The sequence below is a fragment of the Strongylocentrotus purpuratus genome, unplaced genomic scaffold, assembly GCF_000002235.5.
Source record: "Strongylocentrotus purpuratus isolate Spur 01 unplaced genomic scaffold, Spur_5.0 spur5_scaffold_14, whole genome shotgun sequence".
Classification (NCBI taxonomy): Eukaryota; Metazoa; Echinodermata; class Echinoidea; order Camarodonta; family Strongylocentrotidae; genus Strongylocentrotus; species Strongylocentrotus purpuratus.
The window spans coordinates 14743970-14765443 of record NW_022145599.1 but is presented as its reverse complement, the minus strand read 5'-3'; the positions used below and the strand labels follow the sequence as shown (position 1 = coordinate 14765443).

Sequence of the window (21474 nt, the reverse complement as noted above, 5' to 3'; positions counted from 1 at the left end):
GATCGCCAACCTGATATATCAATCCGCAGCCAGTCATCTAAACAATTTAAATATTTTTAAATGAGGCTTCGTGTAGACAAAAAAGCCGCGATATTTTCCAAAATACGTATTTTAAGAGTTTAAAAGGAATATTGTCATGTCATTACCTTTGATATATGTAAAAAGTGTAAATTACTTACGAACTATTTTATCGCGCATTAGCCCATTTACAAAAGAGTCGTGAGTGCAATGGGGCAGCCATATTGAGAAAAAGGCCTATATTTTTGTGTTAGGTTATTGAGCGTAAGCTTGCAAGATTCTTGGGAAAACTGTGTTCCTCTACCCTGGGATATCCGCTCTTCCTCTATGCCTCCGTCAACTCTTGCACATATCTTAGAGTTATAACAATGGGTGACAAACGAAAACTACAAGGTGAGGATGAGCTTCTAGCTGCAGATGTAAACCCTTGTTTTCCTTTTTCTTTTCCACTTTTCAAGTGGCAGTCGCATTCGCAATGCAGTGCAGCAGTGGTTGAGATGTGTGTGTGTGTGTGGCCATTGATTAATTGCAATGGCAAAAAAATAGTCCAATCTAGGCAAGCACATTTATTTTGATTATAATTAGAGTCTATGAGCGATTGTTGGTGAGTGGGTTATCAAACTAAATTAAATTTCTGAACCTTTACAGTAAAATGTAGGGTCCTTAATGCAGGTGATGGCCTGAACGTTTCATAAAATCTGAATTGTTAAAAACAAAAATAAACCGTTCAAAAAGTAAATGGCAATTTCATGTTTTTGAAATTTGATGTTTTTGTTCTTTCTTTAAATTTTGTTGAATATGAGAAGAGGCTCCAGTTTTCGGTAGGTAGCTCGTTTGCAGCAGGTCTGTTTTAACTTCAAAATCAACTTAATTTTAAAATGAATGGAATCGTCATGATCGGACAAAGGCTAACGTATGCCGCATCACAGCGTTTTTCAACTTTTTTTTCAGTTACGGCACTCTATTTAGAAATAGGTCTAGAATGCGTTACTTTACCCCAATCCAAATTTAACCTCGGAAGATTCACTTTCTCGCATTCTGGCACTCGTCAATACTCGGGTGCCATGTAATGGGATTTCATATAATGATGTAAACATGTTGCAAGGCACATTTGTTTCTTAATTTTGAGAGCGAAGCGAGGTCCGTAAAGAACAATAAAATAATTTTTATGTTTAAAATCTATGTTGTAATAAGATAAAAAAGTTGCATTCGGGCACCTTGCCGCCAAATATACTTGAATACAAAAATTTATATTTGGTCACCACGATACACGAATATGATGCTAATATTCGGGCATCTCGTTGCCCAGGATTATCCTGCTTCTAAATGATGCGAGCGATTGAAGCGAACAAGCGTAGAAAAAAATGTAATTTTGATCGCAAATAGAAGGATATTTGGGCACCTCTATGTCCAAATATGGAGGTTTTCAGGCAGCAAAGTTCATCCTGTTCCTAAATGTTACCAACCAACCAAAATGCTGACGTCTTATACACTTACATGTACATGTAGGATATACCCCAAAATTGTGTCCAGACAGGTTGTGTATCCAGACGGTTGATTTAAAACGGTAATTTGAAGAATTAAATATGCAATATTTCTTAAATCTCTGATTATAAAGGATAAATATTTCTGATGGTTAGTGTTATTTGATACATATACATTTTGTCAAATCCAAAGACAAAAGTGGTTGCTTACTTTTTGTTATCGTCCAGACACACAACCCCCCATCATACATACCAAAATAACAGACAAGCAGCAGTAACAATGAAAAAGGTATTTATGAATATAGAATTTTACCGATGCAAGTCCCAAAACAAAAAATTAAAAAATGTGCATCGTACTTGGGTCCAAAAATTAAGCTGTATTTCAATGAATTTTCAGTTTAGATTGAGATTTTACACAAGTCGCAAGCTCAAGAGTGTCCGATTGCATAGTCAATATTTAGTTTGTGTTATCGTGTGACACAATGGTGATAGCTCCCTATGAATAGCAAGATTGGTGCCTGAAAACGCTGCTGCTGCAGATTGCAGATGGATTGCATGCAGGGAGCTCTATTTCTATTTCTGGTAAATCCTCTTTATGTGTGCTACATAGCTTTCCAATAATAACCGTTCACGTGGTACATCCGACCTTGGGAATGAAACCGAAGAGGACCTTATACTTGTCCTCGACCAGGAGATGCCCCACACTCTTGAAGACGCTGCCTTCATGGTCTAGATCGATTTGGCGGGAAATATTAGCATCTGTGCATGCCTCCTCCATTTAGTGTCCATCGTCGTTTCTGTTCGACCATCATGTTTGCGTAATCAGTGGCATCCTTAAACGACCTGGGCTTGGGTGGTTTGAAGATGATGTTTTTCTGGAAATATGCAACCATAGATGACGGTCTTGTTTTGAGTACATACAAAATTATGACCGGCTAAATTGGAGAGCAAGAAAATTATGTCATTATGCCCCAATTTTCTTATGCATTCAAGTATACCACACAGAAATGATGAAGGGTCTGGATTTCCATAATTTGAGTAAACACTGAAAAGAATTCTCAATTCTCAATTCTGGATTCAACTCTTTAGTGTAACCCATTGATGAAGCTTACTTCTCATATTGTATTGCACTATCGCTACATTGCTACATGTAAAGATACACGTAGCAAACTAGCAATAGGTTGTAGCTGTACCCAGACACCCCCCCCCCCCCCACACTGATTAAAACAATGTTCCCCAATACCCCCGCCCCATCCATATCTACCCACAGAATTGACTTTGGGGACAACATTTTATGGACAACTTCTTCCCTAGACAATCCTACATGTATGTATCCCAAGCCGCCATCCTATATTAAAGGTAGTGAGGTGTTCTAGAGTAGTTATCTTGGATGGTTGCTGAATATACATTAGATGCAATGCCTTTCCTGCGTAATACAGCTTATGTACAAATGATGGATATAGTAAGTTGTAATACGATATGAGTATATATACCAGGTATGTTTCTGATACCAGGAAGGCAGGGATAAAAGTACAAGAAATCCAGGGCGCACGAGAGAGAGAGTGAGTTTTGAAAGGACAATCGGAATTTGGAATGCCTTCTAATATTTATTTTTTTTAAAGAGGAGGAAAGAAAGATCCACTAATATTAAAAGACAACAAAAGTTTAAAATATTGCTCTTTATTATTTTGTATAGCATGCCAAAGCTTTACATCACTGATTTCAATGAAAAACGATTTGAGGAAAAAGAGTGCTAGAGAAAATATCGAATCAATGTATCATTAAAAATGTTAATTCTTAGATGCATGGCCCTACGTGTTATCAGTGTCTGTGATATGGTGTAATATTGAAGCCTTAAAAGAATTTCGCTTCAAAATGATCATGAAGTGCCTCAAAAGAAGTAAAAAAATCTTTGAGTAACCTGTTTTACCATACTCATTTTCCCCAATAGACTGAAGTGTCATAAAAAACGAAAAACAAAATTTTGATTTCCAATCATAAATATCTTGATAATCAAACCGGCGATCGGCTTGTAAAAGTCATGGGATTCCTGACTGACCTAAAGGTTTATAATGATTGTAGCATGAGCTAAATCCACGATTTTGTTTCAGAATCTAGAAGCGTGATAGCTCAGTCGTTAGAGCAGTGGTGTCGATGCGCTAGTGCCCTTTGGTAAGGCATTTATCCTCATTACCAGGTCCCTCGGAGAAGACCTTAAGCCGTTGGCCGTCTGGTTGCTTACTTACAAGCATTTATGCTTTCTCAGCAGTCAGGTAAAATAAAAAGTAATCACCAAAAAATCTGAAGCGATGTTAACAAGTCACTTTAAATGGTCCCTTTATCTCTGCTAATAGTTTGAATAAATCACAATTTCTTTGACTTCCTATGCATCAGTTTTCTTCAACCATTTACAGTCAAACATCTTATGGACATTTTTTTTGTATTTTTGTCTTCTGTTTTTCCAGGTGAAATAGAGAGATGTCTCAAGAAGGTCAGTGAAGGAGTCGAAACATTTGAAGACATCTGGCAGAAGGTACTTGTGAGTTACGACAATTTATTTTTATCATTTTTTTTTTTGATTGAGTGTTTGTACATTTACATTTAAGGCCCAAATTAAAAATGTAGGAAAAACAAGACAAATTTAGCTGTCACTTGAAATAATATAATTATTTAAAGAAAAATTATATATCCCAGAGAAAAGATTTTTTAATTGATATGAAATAAGTAACTGTCTTTACCGTCACATTATTAGTTGAGCATTTTAATCTTGACTCCCATCGATGTATGCGCACAATATCTGGTGTGGGGAAAATTCCTGTTGGGAATACATGTACATGTATTTTAATTTGTATTTGTTCTTTTCCAAGATGATCCTGAAACATAAGCGCATAACTTCGAGTTCTGATTCTGAATTTGAAAAATTATTGCACATGAGTACAGGTAAAATACTGTCAGTATGTTTTCTTTTTTGGTTTGTTTTTCTTTTCTTTCTTTCTTTTACATTTCTCCATTATTTTGTATAATAAAGATATAGCAAGAGCATAATAATTTGTGCACAAAGTTCTGTGCATTTTGTAAATAAATTGGATTTATATCTAAAGCCTCGGTCACAAATGCAATTTCGAACTGCTACGAACGCCGTACAAAAGATTTTCAGACAATGGAAATTCGGGAAGACAATGGAAAAACTGAGATTCGTACGAAATTATTGTTTGTACAAACATTTGTGACCGTAGCATTACACAGCAGGAATTACACAAGTGCAAATGTCCTATATGCAGCTTTGGATGATAAGTACTATTTTACCCCATGTGCCATGTGCAAAAATGTTTTCCCTTGCAGATCTATCATTGTGCCATGTAACTTTGTTTCTTTCTATCCATCATGTTTCAGGTTCACAATGCTACGAATAGCAATCAGAAGGAGAAGTATGAAGCAGACTTGAAAAAGGAAATTAAGAAGCTCCAGGTTAATATCGTTAGATATGAATTCATTGTGAAGTGGTTCTGAAGAAGCGGGCAGAAGAAAAATAAATAGAGATGTCTTTGAAGATTCCAGAAGAAAGACTTATAAATCAATTATCAATTATTTTCATATAAAACCATGAAATGTTACAATGACATGTAAATATGTTCTTTTATTTTACTTTCTTGCCTTACCTGTTTTCTTCACCCCCTCCCCCATAATTTCTTCTCATATAGAATGATCTAATTTTTCAATTGTGGAACAATTTTTAATGCCACATGTTTGTGTAGTCCCATGTATATACCTTAAGCTTTCCATTGTCGATGAGTTTCAGAAGAATGTAGCCAAGTTGTCCAATCGTAATGATTTGAACACCTTGTGATTTTAATTAATTTATCTACCATTCAGAAGGAAAAAATGGTGAAGGTTTCTACATGTATCACAATCAAGTTACCATTATGTAACAGCAATATTTTTTGTTAGCCATTTTTATTGTAGCTGTGGAAGTTTGTTCACCAAGGTTTCAATTTTTTCTTGCAGAGGTTAAGAGACCAAATCAAGTCATGGGCAGCCTCAAACGAGATCAAGGATAAGAGGACACTGTTAGAAAACAGGAAATTGATCGAAACGGTGAGCATGTTTCTTATTCAATTAACACTACAATGTCTTGTTGTGACTGAACAAATTAAGTCAAAGCCATGCTGGGGTCATGACCTGGAGTGCTGTATGTTGGATGGTGAAGTTCGATAAGTGCAGTTGTCTGTGCAGTCAAGTTAAGGATGGTACTCTGGAATTCTGATTTTGATTTTAAAGCCTTGTGAGAAATCTTATTAAAGAATTGGTAAAAGAGATGCACATACGTAAATACTAATACCATCATCCTGTTGGCATACCAACGTGGGATTGCAAAGAGTCAATAAAAATATGATACAGCTACCAGTGGCTGAATAATCTTTTGTTATCAGCAGTCTCCGAATTCCATTAACAAATCTTAGTCTACTCTTACACTTTCATTATTCTCCTTTCATTCTGTGTTGTTATTGGAGACAATGTCCAGTATGTAATGCATGACAACGTTGCAGTTTGCACTCGGACTGAGTGAAGCCTTGACATGCTTGTTAATTATATGAAAACATGTGAATCCTTCGTCAACGACGTAAAGATTTTACTTACTCTCTCTCTCTCTCTCTCTCCCTCTCCCCCTCTCTGTGTGTGTGTCTCTCTCTGTGTCTCTTTCTCTCTCTTTCTCTCCATGTACAGCAAATGGAAAGATTCAAGGTGGTAGAGAGAGAAACAAAAACGAAAGCATACTCGAAAGAAGGGTTAGGGTTAGCAGCCAAAGTCGACCCCATCCAGAAGGAGAAAGACGATGTCTCGCTGTGGATGCGGGGCTGTATAGACAAACTCACGGTACAGATAGACTCGTTTGAAATGGAGGTTGAAAGCATCACAACATCTTCAAAGAAAAGGAAAATCCCAACAGATGTGAGTTGTCTTAGTAATGATTTCTAGTAGTTTGTGAATGACTAATTTCTTTATTTGGGGTTTCATTTGTTTATTTTCTCATTATTATTGTTATCCCTTTTACCACAGCTCAACATATGAAGTCTACCCTGATCAACTTCAACAATAAATTTGTGTTTAATTTTTCTCGCTTTCTCTGACCTTTTCTACCTGCAATGCCCTCAATCCAGCATTTGCCTCACAAATTGTTTTAGGATTTATCTTGTTAATTTCTTTGTTGAATTTAAGTTTGCTACTTCCCCTTGAATTTATTAAGTTAACAAGAAATCATGATGAGACTCGTTCATAAGCAATTGAATTTTATTTTGGGGGGAAATATTTATGACATCAATTACAAAATAAATAAAGAGATAAAGATATCAAAATATTCACTTGCTTTTCTTTGTTACAGTTTTACCTATATGTTATATCTGTGTCTGTACTCATGTCTGTTTCTTATTCATTTTTTTGTTTCCATTCTTATTCCCTTGGGTTTGCAGAGGCAAGAGAGATTAGATGAGCTAGCGACATGGTTAGAGAAACACAGGTTTCACATCAGGCAGCTGGAGACGATCATGAGAATGTTGGATAACAGCACAATAGAGGTGGACCAGGTCAGTCAGTCAATAATGAATGATCACTTTCGCTTTTAAAGGCATCGTTTAACAATGTTAAATCTGAGATGTATGGCCCTACGTGTTATCAGTGCATGTGATATGGTGTAATATTAAAGCCCTAAAAAAATTGCGCTTCAAAATGATCATGAAGTGCTTCAAAAAAGTAAAGATCTTTGTGTGACCGGCTTTGCCATACTTATTTCCCTCAATAGAAAAAACGCAGAATGAAATTTGGATTTCCAAACATAAATATCTTGATAATCAGACAGGCGATCGGCTTGTAAAAGTCATGGGATTCCTGACTGACCTAAATCTTTATAATTAGGATTGCAGCATGAGCTAAATCCAGGATTTTGTTTCAGAATAGTCACTTTAAGCAACAGTGTGTTGTGTGCCCCGCAGAAGGGCACAGGTGGATGCACAGACAACGGTGCAGGGTTTTGAACATCCACCATAAGTACAAGTTTTACTGACAACGTTTTCAAGCACATGTTTTAATATCAACATCATCATCATCATGATATTAACAGCTACATTTATATTTTGCACAAAGATATTCAACAAAGGCCCTAATTCAACCAGTTCAGTTTTCATTCTTGAGTAACAAAAAATCAAAATAAACATTAAATTTACAAGGGGTATGAATAATTTAGGTGTTAATTGTAGCATGTATGACTTTATTTTCGACCTTTGCTTCATCTACAATGTGACTTGCAATTCTTTGGTTCTGTTGTAGATCAAGAAAATACAAGACGATTTGGAGTACTACATTGACTGCTCGCAGGATCCCGACTTTGAGGAGAACGAGTTCATGTATGATGAACTGGAAATCGATGATGAAGGTTCGTAAAAGATCATACCAATCTCCGTCCTCGTATTTGGTGTGAATTTTGTATTTATAAGGGATCTAGACTTTCATTGTTCCATTGGGTTTCATCATATTCTTCAGTAACCTGCCTCTTGCATTGTCTTATGTGATCCATTGAGATCAGAGATCAGAAAGAAAAATATTTGTTCATGTTCAAAGCCCTATTTTTAGAAAGAATAATCTGTAGTTCTGAAGTAGTTTAACACCTCTTCTTTGTCTTTGTATTTTTCCCATCTCACCATATTCTCTTCTTCCCTTTTTTGGCCCTCTTCCTGATATCTTCTTACATGAACCTCTGCTCTTCATCCTCAATTTTAATGAACAAATTTGTCTACCTTTTCCTCTTTTCCTCTTTCATATCATTTTGCTAATTTGCCTTGCCTTTCCTTTCTTACTTGTCCTTCCCTTTATCTTTCTCACCTTCTTTCCTTCTCACCCTCCTTTCCTTCTCATCCTCCTCTGCTCTACTCTTTGCTATCCTTCTCACCCTCTCCTTCTCACCCTCCTCTGCTCTCCTCTGCTCTACTCTTTGCTATCCTTCTCACCCTTTCCTTCTCACCCTCCTCTGCTCTCCTCTGCTCTACTCTTTGCTATCCTTCTCACCCTTTCCTTCTCACCCTCCTCTGCTCTCCTCTGCTCTACTCTTTGCTATCCTTCTCACCCTTTCCTTCTCACCCTCCTCTGCTCTCCTCTGCTCTACTCTTTGCTATCCTTCTCACCCTCTCCTTCTCACCCTCCTCTGCTCTCCTCTGCTCTACTCTTTTCTATCCTTCTCACCCTTTCCTTCTCACCCTCCTCTGCTCTCCTCTGCTCTACTCTTTGCTATCCTTCTCACCCTTTCCTTCTCACCCTCCTCTGCTCTCCTCTGCTCTACTCTTTGCTATCCTTCTCACCCTCTCCTTCTCACCCTCCTCTGCTCTCCTCTGCTCTACTCTTTGCTATCCTTCTCACCCTTTCCTTCTCACCCTCCTCTGCTCTCCTCTGCTCTACTCTTTGCTATCCTTCTCACCCTTTCCTTCTCACCCTCCTCTGCTCTCCTCTGCTCTACTCTTTGCTATCCTTCTCACCCTTTCCTTCTCACCCTCCTCTGCTCTCCTCTGCTCTACTCTTTGCTATCCTTCTCACCCTTTCCTTCTCACCCTCCTCTGCTCTCCTCTGCTCTACTCTTTGCTATCCTTCTCACCCTTTCCTTCTCACCCTCCTCTGCTCTCCTCTGCTCTACTCTTTGCTATCCTTCTCACCCTCTCCTTCTCACCCTCCTCTGCTCTCCTCTGCTCTACTCTTTGCTATCCTTCTCACCCTTTCCTTCTCACCCTCCTCTGCTCTCCTCTGCTCTACTCTTTTCTATCCTTCTCACCCTCTCCTTCTCACCCTCCTCTGCTCTCCTCTGCTCTACTCTTTGCTATCCTTCTCACCCTTTCCTTCTCACCCTCCTCTGCTCTCCTCTGCTCTACTCTTTTCTATCCTTCTCACCCTTTCCTTCTCACCCTCCTCTGCTCTCCTCTGCTCTACTCTTTGCTATCCTTCTCACCCTTTCCTTCTCACCCTCCTCTGCTCTCCTCTGCTCTACTCTTTGCTATCCTTCTCACCCTCTCCTTCTCACCCTCCTCTGCTCTCCTCTGCTCTACTCTTTTCTATCCTTCTCACCCTTTCCTTCTCACCCTCCTCTGCTCTCCTCTGCTCTACTCTTTGCTATCCTTCTCACCCTTTCCTTCTCACCCTCCTCTGCTCTCCTCTGCTCTACTCTTTGCTATCCTTCTCACCCTCTCCTTCTCACCCTCCTCTGCTCTCCTCTGCTCTACTCTTTGCTATCCTTCTCACCCTTTCCTTCTCACCCTCCTCTGCTCTCCTCTGCTCTACTCTTTGCTATCCTTCTCACCCTTTCCTTCTCACCCTCCTCTGCTCTCCTCTGCTCTACTCTTTGCTATCCTTCTCACCCTTTCCTTCTCACCCTCCTCTGCTCTCCTCTGCTCTACTCTTTGCTATCCTTCTCACCCTTTCCTTCTCACCCTCCTCTGCTCTCCTCTGCTCTACTCTTTGCTATCCTTCTCATTCTTTCCTTCTCATCCTCCTCTGCTCTCCTCTGCTCTACTCTTTGCTATTCTTTTTCCCGGCTTACCAACAGGTCTAGAAGCAACCTCTCCAGACGACGAGGAAAACCACATGGACGATGACACGCCCTTGAGTATTTCACCCATCGTCAGCAGCAGTTTGCCCTCCACATCAAACCATTCCAAAGATATAAAGCCAGACGAAGAAAAGAAGACGAGAACGAAATCGGTGGATGATACGGTGGGTAGAATTTATTGCGCAAAAAACAAATTGTTGTAAATCCCAGTGTTTGAGATCATGTGCATGATATGTATTGGAAGGAGAAAAAAAAGAAACAGATTTTCATTCATGTTAAACATCTGTGAGTAAAGAAAGTTGAGTATATACATATCTTGAGTATGATGTCAAACATTTTGAACCATTCTGTATACTAGGTACTGCCCATGATCTCTGTAAAATGGTAAAACTCATTTTGGTTTAATTAAAATTATATCCATATATTTTTAAGAAGCATAAAATGGGAAAACTTTCTACCATCATTAATTTTGTCAATGTTCCAATGCTTTGAATTTCATCTTTTTATCACATTCGTAGCTCTGGCTTTGTCCCTAGAACATGTCTCGAATATGCAGCAATAAGCTAATTCCTGAGGGTCTTGGGTAAAAATTGTACAAGTAATGACTGTTGTCATTATTGTTGGCAAGAAATATTGTGACAGGTTGCAGTTTTAGCCTTTAAAGTGTCACTCAAAAGTACTTATACATAAAGGAAGAATTGACAAACCACATGTCTTCAGTTTATAAAGAGATCTGGCAATTTCAATGGGAGTCCTCATTAAATGGAAGACATTTATGGCGAATTCAGCCAAATGTCACAAAAAAGGAAATATTCAAGGTTTTAATAGAAAGGAGGAAGTAATAATACATCAGTTGAGACTAGGGAAATGCAAATTAAATTATTATCAGCACGTTATTAGTCAACATGAAGATGGATCCATTGTAAGGTTTCAGAAACTATAGAACATTTTTAACTACAATGCCAGAAAGAAGGATAATGCAAAGACGATTGAAATGTGATACATTAGATTTAGTAAAATTATTAGGGAATTTATCGGATTTTAGAGTCAGACAGACTCCCCCCCCCCCCCCCCCAGATAATCTTACAAGATTGAAGATTGCCATCTAAACGCCAACAACAACAACAACTTATGATTTTGACCCTAATTCTAATTTTGTCCGTTTACATTCCAGTCGTTATCCTCGTCGCCATCACCAAGGAAAGGTTCAGCCAAGAGTACGAGCAGCTCATCATCGTTGAATTCCATTCCCATGACAACCACTACAACAACATCATCAACGACGACTCAGCAGAGTAGACCAACAATAACGAGAGTTTCATCGTCGCCGGGTACGTCAACGAGCAACTCCTCAGCGGCGTTTGGGAACTTGCAACCGTCAACCAAAAACAGCCTTAGCAAAGCAAATAGGTGAGTGATTATAACACTAGTATTAGGTCCAATATTATGGAGATGACATTCTGTTTTTGTTTCTGAAAAACTGCATATTTTAATGTTGGATCTTAACCCCCCCCCCCCCCCCCCCCCTTCCTAAATTATTTTATCGCAATAAAAAAAACTTGCGCTGAAATTTCATGACTTTTTTCTTTCTCATCTCGTGCACAATTTAAAGCCTTATTTGCAAAATTGGTGGTACTGTTGCAGAGATATAGCATATCATGACCAACGTCGCACATAAATGGCCGTTTCCAATGATCTTGTGTGTACAATGTATGGGTTTTACAAGAAGTGTTGTCAGAAAAAGTTTTTTCTGTTTTTCTTCAGATAACATCCCTTCTGACCATCGTCAACTATTGTAGATAACAAAGCAATGAAAAACAAAATATTTAAACAAATAAATACATAAAAAATTAAAAACAAAGAAATACATAATCATTCCCATAATTCAATCATAAATTGTCAAAACATACACTAAACATCACCTATTAATAAGAATTTATATCACTGACTTAAATCCAATGACAAGGAGATAATGCTTATATCTTTGATAATTATCACATTGACTTTTCATAAGCAAAAATGGGGAGAAAATTTCTTTCTCTCATTTTATCATTCCAACTATTAAAAAGCAGTTTCTCTTCAGTTGGAGGTCAAATATCTTCAAAATACACAATAGGAAACTGAAATAACCAGGTTGCTATAAAGACAGACCTGCCAACCAGTACGATTTAGTCGTATTTAGTACGATTTTTAGAAGCAAATACGACAGTACGATTTTCCTGAATAAAATACGATTTTCAAAAAACAAAAAAAACAATTTTTTTTTTTTTTTTTTTTTTTTTTAAATTTTTATTTATTTAGTTATTTATTGATTTTTTTTTTTTTGGGGGGGTATTTTGTGTGTGTGTTAGCCATTTTCAATGGCAAAATGCCCATTCTGTCCTGTAAAGTATCCTACAAGCATCTCAAATTGGCAATTTGGGGATGTTCATTGGTTCATCGAACACAACAGTCGTAACGAAATCATGCATATTCAACAAATGATCCATAGAAAAAATTGATCCGCGTAACAGTCCATGTTTATTTTTAAGAATACAACTTCTGTCAGTAAAATACAACTTTTGGGATTAAGGAATACAGTTTTTGAACTCCAGAGGTTGGCAGGTCTGTAAAGATATCAAATTAAAAAACTTACTATCTAGTCTAAAGATGGAAACCTGTGTATTAAAAGGAACTGGCTATGACATTGCCAAAAATAACAGGCGCATCTGCTTCATACCCAGAGATGCATCAGCTATAGGCAAAACCTGTCTTTGCTCTTTGGAAACTACATGTAGCTGCAATCTGCCTAAACATGGCTGAACTGCATTGGATGGCACTAAAACATAATTTATGCAGAGGCTGCTCTAAAGAAAAGAAAGGCAAGCTTCACTGCCAGACACAACCATTGTTAACCTTAATAAATTCAGGACTCTGGAGCTAATATATTCAGGATCCTCCAGACAGTACCCTGGTACGGTAAATAAAAAGAGCTAGCCGGTATCCTAAAAATGTGGGCTTCATTGTGACAAATAGTCTATTCTTGTGATCTGTTAACATTGTAGTGAACATTCTTGTTGCATTGTTGTCCTATAATAATTACAACTTAAGTGACTTTTTCTCTCATACAGTTATATTTGTTTACCTGATATTCCACATCACATAATGAGTTAGCACAGGTCTAGCAGGTTTGTTTAAAATATAGGTTTTCTTTTGTTTGCAGTGTACCATCAGCGACGACGCCACATGCAATAGCACAGCCACCCTCAGGGCCAGCGTATGCAGTAGCAGCAGGGGGACAGACACACAATTCACAAGGTAAGTCTTGTCTTTTCTAAAAAAAAATACCTACAAGAAACTTCTAAAGTCCCATATATATTTTTCTGGAGAATAATGGATTGTGTTAGCTCAACTGGTCTATTTAAAGTGATGTTATATTGTTTAAGTGGTCCAGATGCAGAGCTGCCAACCAGTGCGATTTTATCCTATTTTGTACAATCTTTAGAAGTAATTACGACAGTACAATTTTTTCCTAAATTAAATACGATTTTCCATATGCATATTGGCAACCATCCCCCCCCCCCCCAAAAAAAAGCATTTTCGCAGTGAGAAAGTACTCGGGGGAAAAGAATAGAATTTTGTTCAGTTGAGGTTGGCAGCTCTGCAGATGTCTGGAGCAATGTGGGCAGCACTTTGTAAGTGCCCAGAAAAGGCACTTTATCAAATACCTTTTGGATTGGATTGGAAAGTATTACACTGGTCTTTCTATAAACTAGTTCATGAGGTATCTACCATATGTATTAACAGTGGGTTATGTTGTTGGGACGAGTGTAGGCGGGATAAGGTCTTTAAGATATATTGGTTTATTTTTTCATTGTACTTGAAGATGAAATTAATCCAATAATACTTCATGAAATGTCTTCATGACAAAGAAATGTGATGGCAAGTAGTAACAAAATATTTCAGAAGATAGGAAGAGATGCAGGCTCTGATAGAGTGATTTGAGGAGGGGGTGAGGGAGGGGGCAATAGTAATGGTATTGATGATATCTTTCCTCTTTGTATAGCGCATATCACATTGGAAACAATGTACAGTATATGATTGTACAGTCTAACCTGCTTTAGTGACCACCTGTCTACAAAGACCACATTTTTTGTTTCCCTTGAAAAAGGTTTCTCATCGAAACATGTAATGAAGGAACCTGTCTACAAAGACCACTTTTTTTGTTTCCCTAAGGCGGTCGCTATAGATAGGTTTGACTGTATTTGATGAAATGTGGGGAGAGATAGGATTGACATGAAAGAGTTAACCAGGAGTCATTGAGGTCCTGTTAAAGTTTAGACGAGACATAAATACTGTATCATTTTGTCTTCATGGTAGGGCCGAACCCAGTAGCGAATCGGGTGGCAGCGCAGCTACCGACGGCGGTGTCGTCTCACATGATGTCCAACAGCATGTCGTTAAGCAGCTCAACTATGGTGCAGTCCCCATCATCAAACCCTCAACACAACAACACTCAGCAGCCCAGACCAGATATGAACGGCCCCCATCAAGGTATGCTTCGACCAAGGGCGGCCAATACTTGAACTTACAAGTTGCAACAACTGCTCAAGGTTTTCATCATAGTTATGGGATTAGGGTTAGGGTTGCAAATGATTATCATTTAAGCTGTAGGGTGAGGGTTATCAATTGTTGTAATGTGTGGTTCAGGGTTGCATTTAGGAATTTGGTTAGTGTGAGACAATGATCCCTTAACATCATCTTGGGAGCATATGGCATAGAACCAATTCCGAGGACTTGCAGTGTGCTAGAAAATTTGATGACAGTAAATACTGTATGAGCTGTGTAATTCGATTTTTATTTGCAGCTTTTTATTTCAGAATTGATGTGCATTGGTATTGCTAAACAAAATAATTATGTAAAGTTCTAAAGAATACCTGTTTACAGCAAATTTAGAACCTCTGCTTTTCCCTACAGCATGTTGTTCTTGGTAGTTTTGTTGTTGCTAGGAAAATTCACCTCTCATATTCTGTCTTTTGTTCTTTCCACGAAAAACAGTATTTGACTATTGATGGAGCCACCCTACTAAAAAAAGACTAATTAATAAAATAAAAATGAAATAATATCCTTTCTGTCTTTTGTTCTATCCTTTCCGAAAAAGGCTTCACAACTTTTGATACCCCAGGTTACAGCATAGAGCTGATCACGAGTAGCGTGGCCAACCTCTCGACCAACAGCACACTGTCATCGTCATCGTCCCACAACACCCACATGTCACACGGTACAGTGCCGTCATCGTCGTCGTCTTCAATCACATCGTCATCGTCGATGCCCTTCATGGTGTCGTCCTTGATGCCCACCCCGTCATCGGCGGTGGAGACCAACGCAGTAGCCACTGCCCTGGCCACCAGTGCGGCCATGCTGACCAAGAGCCCCGACTCAATGGTCAACGGCCCACTCAGCCCGGAAAATAAGGAGGTGAGAAGAGGTTTAGTTGTCTCTCTTGCCGATGACTTATTTAAAAAAGCAGTGAAAGCCATATTAAATTGTTTGTATCTGTTTGTATAGGAAGGTTTAATGTGTCAATATCCTGCCGTTACTACACCTTGTGAAGTCAGTGAAGGTATGTCTAGAAAAGTCGGCCTGTTTCTTGGACCTTGCTTTATCGGGAAGGGGATGGTCATAATGCCTTGCGATCCGTAAATCATTTATATTTAATTTAATATTTACTCTTATTCTGAAATAGAGTTATGAATTATATCATCACTTGAGAACCAGAAGGGTATTGATACTTATTCTTTATCGCAGAGGTTGTGCCCTTCTTGCTGGCTGTTGGCAGACAATATTATGATGTACAAAGCTATTTCATGATATGCATACATGCCAACTGTTCAGATTAAAGAGAAACATTCCTCTTTTTGGGAGAAGATAATTATCATTTTAATGCAGGTGTTCCTCTTCCTGTACAAATTTGTCTGTAGTATTGAATAGGAGAGTTAGGATTGTTCCTCTTTTTTTTTTAAATAGCATAATTTGTACAGATTTCTGATTTTCAAATGTTGGCATGTATGGATATGTTTTGTTTTTCTTGGTGAATAAATAATCTTCCTTGTTTGTGACATGCCTGGAACACAGGCAGATCTTCGGTCAATAGTGATTTGTGATTTGGCGACGTCGAGCTTGTTTTCTTTGTCAAATTGAACTTCTTCTAATATCTCTTCATTGTCTTCTCTTATGTAGGATGACAGCAGCTCAATGTCGACGCTAAAGAATATGGCACAGAAGGTTGTCTTGAGTTCAGGGCTAGAGAACTTCCAGTCGGATCTCATATCAGAAAACATGGGTAAGTGTGCAAATCACTACTGTAGTGGAGGTAGTGTAAGCCTGTGTTTGACATGGAGCCGCAGTAGAAACTAGAAAGAATGAATACGTTAAAAAAAAACTAGAGAAAGTGAGGGAGAGATCGGAGTAGGGAGATGGTTGGTGGAAGATGATGAGAAGAGTTCTGTGACAGTCGCTCTACAGTCACTATCATACACCTGGACCCTTGACCCTTAACCTTACCTAGAACCCAATCCCTAATCCTATCCTGGGAAATGTTTCACAAAGACTAAGATTGACTTTAACTCGACTTTAACTATGGCAAGCCGTTCATGCCACTGTTTGCTCTCACCATTTACTGGCATTGGTCTCTCAAGGGACGTACAAATCGTGATCACAAATCTAGAGAATTTACATTTTTTGATAATTATCTAAAAGTATTATCTAAAGCTCATTATGGCGAGAGCAAACATTGGCATGAACAGCCTGCCATAGTTAAGTCCAACTTGAAGCCAATCTTAGTCTTTGTGAAACACTCCCCATAACTATTATTTTGTCTAGGATGAACAGTTAAGGTTGCTTGTAAGGATTTACAGTGAGGGTTAGGTTTAATGTTGGGTTTTGGGGTGAATTCAGAATTTGTTTAATGTAGGAAAATTGACCCCAGAGCTATTGTCCCGTAGCACGCTTTGTAGAACCTTTTGTATTGATATTTTGCTGTGGTATATGTGCATATTCTTAAGATCTCCTTCATTCCTGTTCCCTTCCGTCATATATACCAGCAGTCTATAACAGTACTTCCAGGAGTGAGAGCCAGGGTCAGTCGACGACGCCCGCCAACAGCACACCTCAGTATCAAGAGACCACCATCCCTCCATTACTGGGCGTGGCACCCCTCGGACCCGTCACGCTATCCAAGGAGCAGAGGCTGCAGCAGAGCGTCATGGAGAGCTGCTTTAACCACTTGCCGCTTCCGTCAGACTCGGAGAGGTTAAGGTAAGCGTAGGATCATATACTACCATTCTGCTGGGCCCTGTTTACAATAACTCTTTTAAGGGAGTCGGGCTAACTCGGACCCGGAGACAACTCGGCCCCGCTGAAAAAACTGTCAATTTTTGCAGGTTTAGGGGTAGGGTTAGAGTTAGGGTTAGGGTAAATTGACAAAAAATTCTGTTTTTGCAACGGGCCGAGTTATCCCCGGGTCCGATTTAGCCCGGATCCATTATAAGCTACTGAAAAAGTAGTATTTGTTTGGCTGAGAGCAGATTTGTCATAGAAATTTAGATTTTAATATTGATAATAAGTTTTATGAAACAGGGTCCAGGATGGTCTAATGGTCTGGGGGGTGTTTCACAAAGATCCTAAGTTGAACTTATCTCTAAGTTGGACTCATTATTTTCTATTATCATGGCAGATTTCATGTTCTTGATGTGGAATTTATGGAAATTCTAAAATACTTGATTTTTCGCTTTTGAATATATTTCATTTTAAGGCTACAAATGGCTCTCCATAACTTTTAAGCTCAACTTAGAGTTAAGTTCGACTTAGAATCTTTGTGAAATACCCCCTGGTGTGATGTTACCAAATGGTCATTCATGACCGTACAGTACAAACCAATACTTATATATGCTAGATGATCAACCTTTTCTGATCAATTCCACAACCATTCTTTTTACAATGCAATCGCATGACCAGAACTCAACTTTATCTTTAATGATCTATGCCTTTGTATTTTGCAGAAATTACCTTCCGAGGAACCCGTGTCCCACCCCTAGCTACCACTGTCAGGTGATGCCTCATAGGATGGGCACGCTAGAGTTCTTCATGAGACTATCGACAGAGACGTTATTCTTCATCTTCTACTACCAAGAAGTAAGGAACCCTTTATATTCAAAGATAGTTGTTCAATATCTATACTCCTCTGTTATCTATCTATCTGTAATACACATATTTTGTTTTCATTTTATGTCAAATCAATTTTCAGTTTCTTTCTTTCCCTAAAGCTACGGTCACAAAGGTTTATACGAATCCCCCTGTTTTTCCATTGTCTTTCCGAATTTCCATTGTCAGTAAATCGTTCGTACAGCGTTCGTAGCAGTTCGTAATAACATTTGTGACCGAGGCTTTAGACTGTTATTGTCTTGTAGTTCTATCACTGGAACTACTTTTTCTTAATTTTTTGTTTTTTTTGTTTCTTTCTTTTTTAAATATTATTATTTTATTTTATTTTATTTTTTTGTTTCATGTGCTTAGATGCTTTTTATTTGCCTGTATTCGTTTGTCCTGCTTGTTGGAATAAAATTCCTGGCTACTGTGAATTCTGGGTAATCCCTTGGAAAGTCAGAACTATGGAATGCCATCTGTGGTGAAAATAAATTATGCCAGTTGATGTAAATGCACACATTGGAAGTACAGGTTCATGTTTGAAAATCTACTTCACACATTTTACCTTTGTATTACATGCTTCAATAATTACAGGATTGATCTTTCAACTCATTCAAATCTTTCTGAGAAGTAAATTTGTAATTTACTTTAAATATTGTGTAAATAGTGTAACTTTACAATATTAGGCTATATTATGAATTTAAATTCATATATTTTTAATGTTTATCCAGGGAACAAAGGCACAATATCTGGCTGCAAAGGCTCTGAAAAGGCAATCATGGAGATTCCACACCAAGTATATGATGTGGTTTCAACGGCATGAAGAGCCCAAGACAATCACGGAGGAATACGAGCAAGTAAGTCTATTCTATCTCACCCCACCTGTCAACTTCAGAGCTTTGTTTTTTGTTTTGTCCCACCGATGTTTGTTTTTTCTGATGTAATGTGCGCTAACCTTGTAGTGAAGAGCCACATCAAGATGAAATGGAGATGAAGATAGACTTAACTTTATTTTGAATTAGCTTTTGAGCAATTAAACAATATCTATATTAACTTCATATGATTTCTCTTTCTTTCTTTTTTTTTTAATTTTTAGACCCATCCTTTCTGAGTAAATTTTTTAAATAATTTTTTATTGAGCATTAGAATTACATACATTATATTTGAAAAGTTTTGGCAATGTCTATAAGATATTTATTACTTATACACCATAATTCATTGTCATTTGTTCCAATATGGAAAACATCTGAACCAGAGTTGAATCTTTGCCTTTCCATCTCATTCCATTTACCAGGGAACATACATCTACTTTGACTACGAGAAGTGGGGACAGAGGAAAAAGGAAGGATTCACGTTCGAGTACAGATACCTGGAAGACCGAGAGCTCTGAGATTCGCTGCACCGCCCCTCGTTGGAACCCCCCTCCAGTCCAGTCTATTCAAGCCACTGTTCGGGCGGGGCTCAGCGAAACGCGTGATAGTAAATGACTCTCAAATTCTGACAGTAGCAAAAAAGCTGACTACGCTTGAAATCCGTTTTTCTCTTCTCCGGGAGTCGGGCCAGGATCCGGCCCGACCAACTTGTGATTGTGTTATTCTATGTCATGTGTACAGTATGTGAATGAAGACGAAACTAAAGGAAGAAACACGACTATGTCTTGGAGTGTACCGATTCCAGATGTGTTTTATCTATCTTGGCATAATTTTACAAGGATATGAAGATGACAAACGACAACCAAAAAAAAATGATAAAAAAAGACGAACTTTTTTTCTAAAAACTTTTTAGCCATGCAGTATACGTCATGCTTTCCGGTTCATGTAAGTTGCCCACTCCTTTCTAATTATTCATACCTCTCTTACTCTTCTTCTCTTTCACTCCTGTCAGTTTCAATGTTTTTATGAGGGAACCATTTTTGTTATTGCTGTTCACTGATATTATAAATTATGCATGTGTAAGTGGTGTCGACATTTTCATGTTGACTTTGTCACCTGTGAACTTTGTGCAAAGAGACCTGTTGATTCTTTAATTTCTAACCAAAGTTGAAATATGTGTGATTCATATTTTTCTGACTATATGAAAGATGATTAATAACCAAACATTAGCATAATGTTTAAAAAAAGGTAAAATCTTGGTTCATATCATTATCATGAGGTCATTCAGCCTTTTGCTATATATCTAAAATAGCTGTAAGTCACAACTCGTTCTTGCCCAAGGATGATCACGTTTGTAGCAAAGTGCGGAATCAAACATGCACATGGTGCGAGTGGGGTAAGGGGCATCAGAGCACCCCACACCCCCTTCCCCGCTACTCAAACACAAACATGCATCCCTTGATCTGTACTTTGTAGGATTTCCACAGATGTGATTACAGACATTTCTTCAGCAAGATGGTATTGTGTGACTCAGAAATTCAATGCTATCTAAACTTTAGCTTCACTCAAACTGAAATACAATGGATGGGACTACAGAAATCTAGCAGAAGATGTATGTTTTCATGTTTGGGTTTTATAACAAAGGCAATCAATATATACTGTTACGATGCTGCACCAGAGTTTTCTGTTCTTGACCCATTCCATATGCTTGTTTGATTACACGTATTTACACATTATTAAGTCACATTACGTACAGTGTATACACTACAGTATCTTTATGGGTCTTTGGTTGAAAAATAATGCAGGGGCATTTAAAGGGTTACCTTGATGTATGAAGTTGTGTTCTCATTGCCTAGGTTAGGGTATGCCGAGTACCAGAAAGGCACAAGTCTGTAAACTTGCACAGGTCATGTCAGCACTTATCTTGTTCTCAAGGGGTTGGGGGACGAGGGATGCAGCCATGCTCTTGGTCTCTGTAGAATGGATAACTGCAGGCTAAAACATCTTGAGGAAAATCTATTCAGGTCATCGTAAAAGATGATGAGATTTTATATGAAAGCAATGTTTATTCCCTCCACACCAGAGCTATGTGTAGTTGCTTGGTTGGTTGCAAGATGGGATTAAGAGGGGCTTTCCCAACATATTTGAGAAAAGCTCAGGTTACTGCCCTCCTTTCAGGCAAAAGACGATATTACATGTATTTGATTGTAACCAAGGAAACTGGAATCGCAATAACGGTTAGTTGATTTTAATCTGTTTGGTTACCAACCCTTGGATATTACCCATTAGAAATTAACTCAAAAAGCATAAAAAGCAATCATTTTATGAGCAAAGG

At 38.2% G+C, this 21474-nt stretch overlaps 1 protein-coding gene across 3 annotated transcripts; it reads left to right on the top strand.

The window, feature by feature from the left end:
- The first annotated feature begins 225 nt into the window (after positions 1-225).
- Positions 226-20409, top strand: LOC577531 (CCR4-NOT transcription complex subunit 3). 3 transcript variants are annotated; one of them, XM_011668887.2, is made up of 17 exons: positions 226-411; positions 3968-4035; positions 4896-4970; positions 5508-5597; positions 6228-6452; positions 6971-7084; positions 7824-7929; positions 10081-10247; positions 11258-11493; positions 13286-13380; positions 14443-14616; positions 15224-15540; positions 16303-16405; positions 17166-17379; positions 18123-18255; positions 18999-19124; positions 19562-19675. In XM_011668887.2, exons 1-17 carry the CDS (start codon positions 387-389, stop codon positions 19655-19657), a joined length of 2364 nt encoding a protein of 787 aa, XP_011667189.2. In that variant the 5' UTR covers positions 226-386; the 3' UTR covers positions 19658-19675. The 3 variants fall into 3 exon arrangements, with proteins under 3 accessions (XP_011667189.2, XP_011667188.2, XP_011667187.2); XM_011668886.2 differs by having other exon boundaries at positions 3968-4041; positions 17169-17379; XM_011668885.2 differs by having other exon boundaries at positions 227-411; positions 3968-4041; positions 19562-20409.
- The last annotated feature ends 1065 nt before the right edge of the window (positions 20410-21474 follow it).

Bases quoted from the DNA above. Each gene is read 5' to 3' on its own strand.
- LOC577531 (XM_011668885.2), top strand. From the start codon at position 387: ATGGGTGACAAACGAAAACTACAAG. The intron at 6,453-6,970 runs GTGAGTTGTCTT...TTGGGTTTGCAG, and splicing joins AAAGGAAAATCCCAACAGAT to AGGCAAGAGAGATTAGATGA. The intron at 19,125-19,561 runs GTAAGTCTATTC...TCCATTTACCAG, and splicing joins TCACGGAGGAATACGAGCAA to GGAACATACATCTACTTTGA.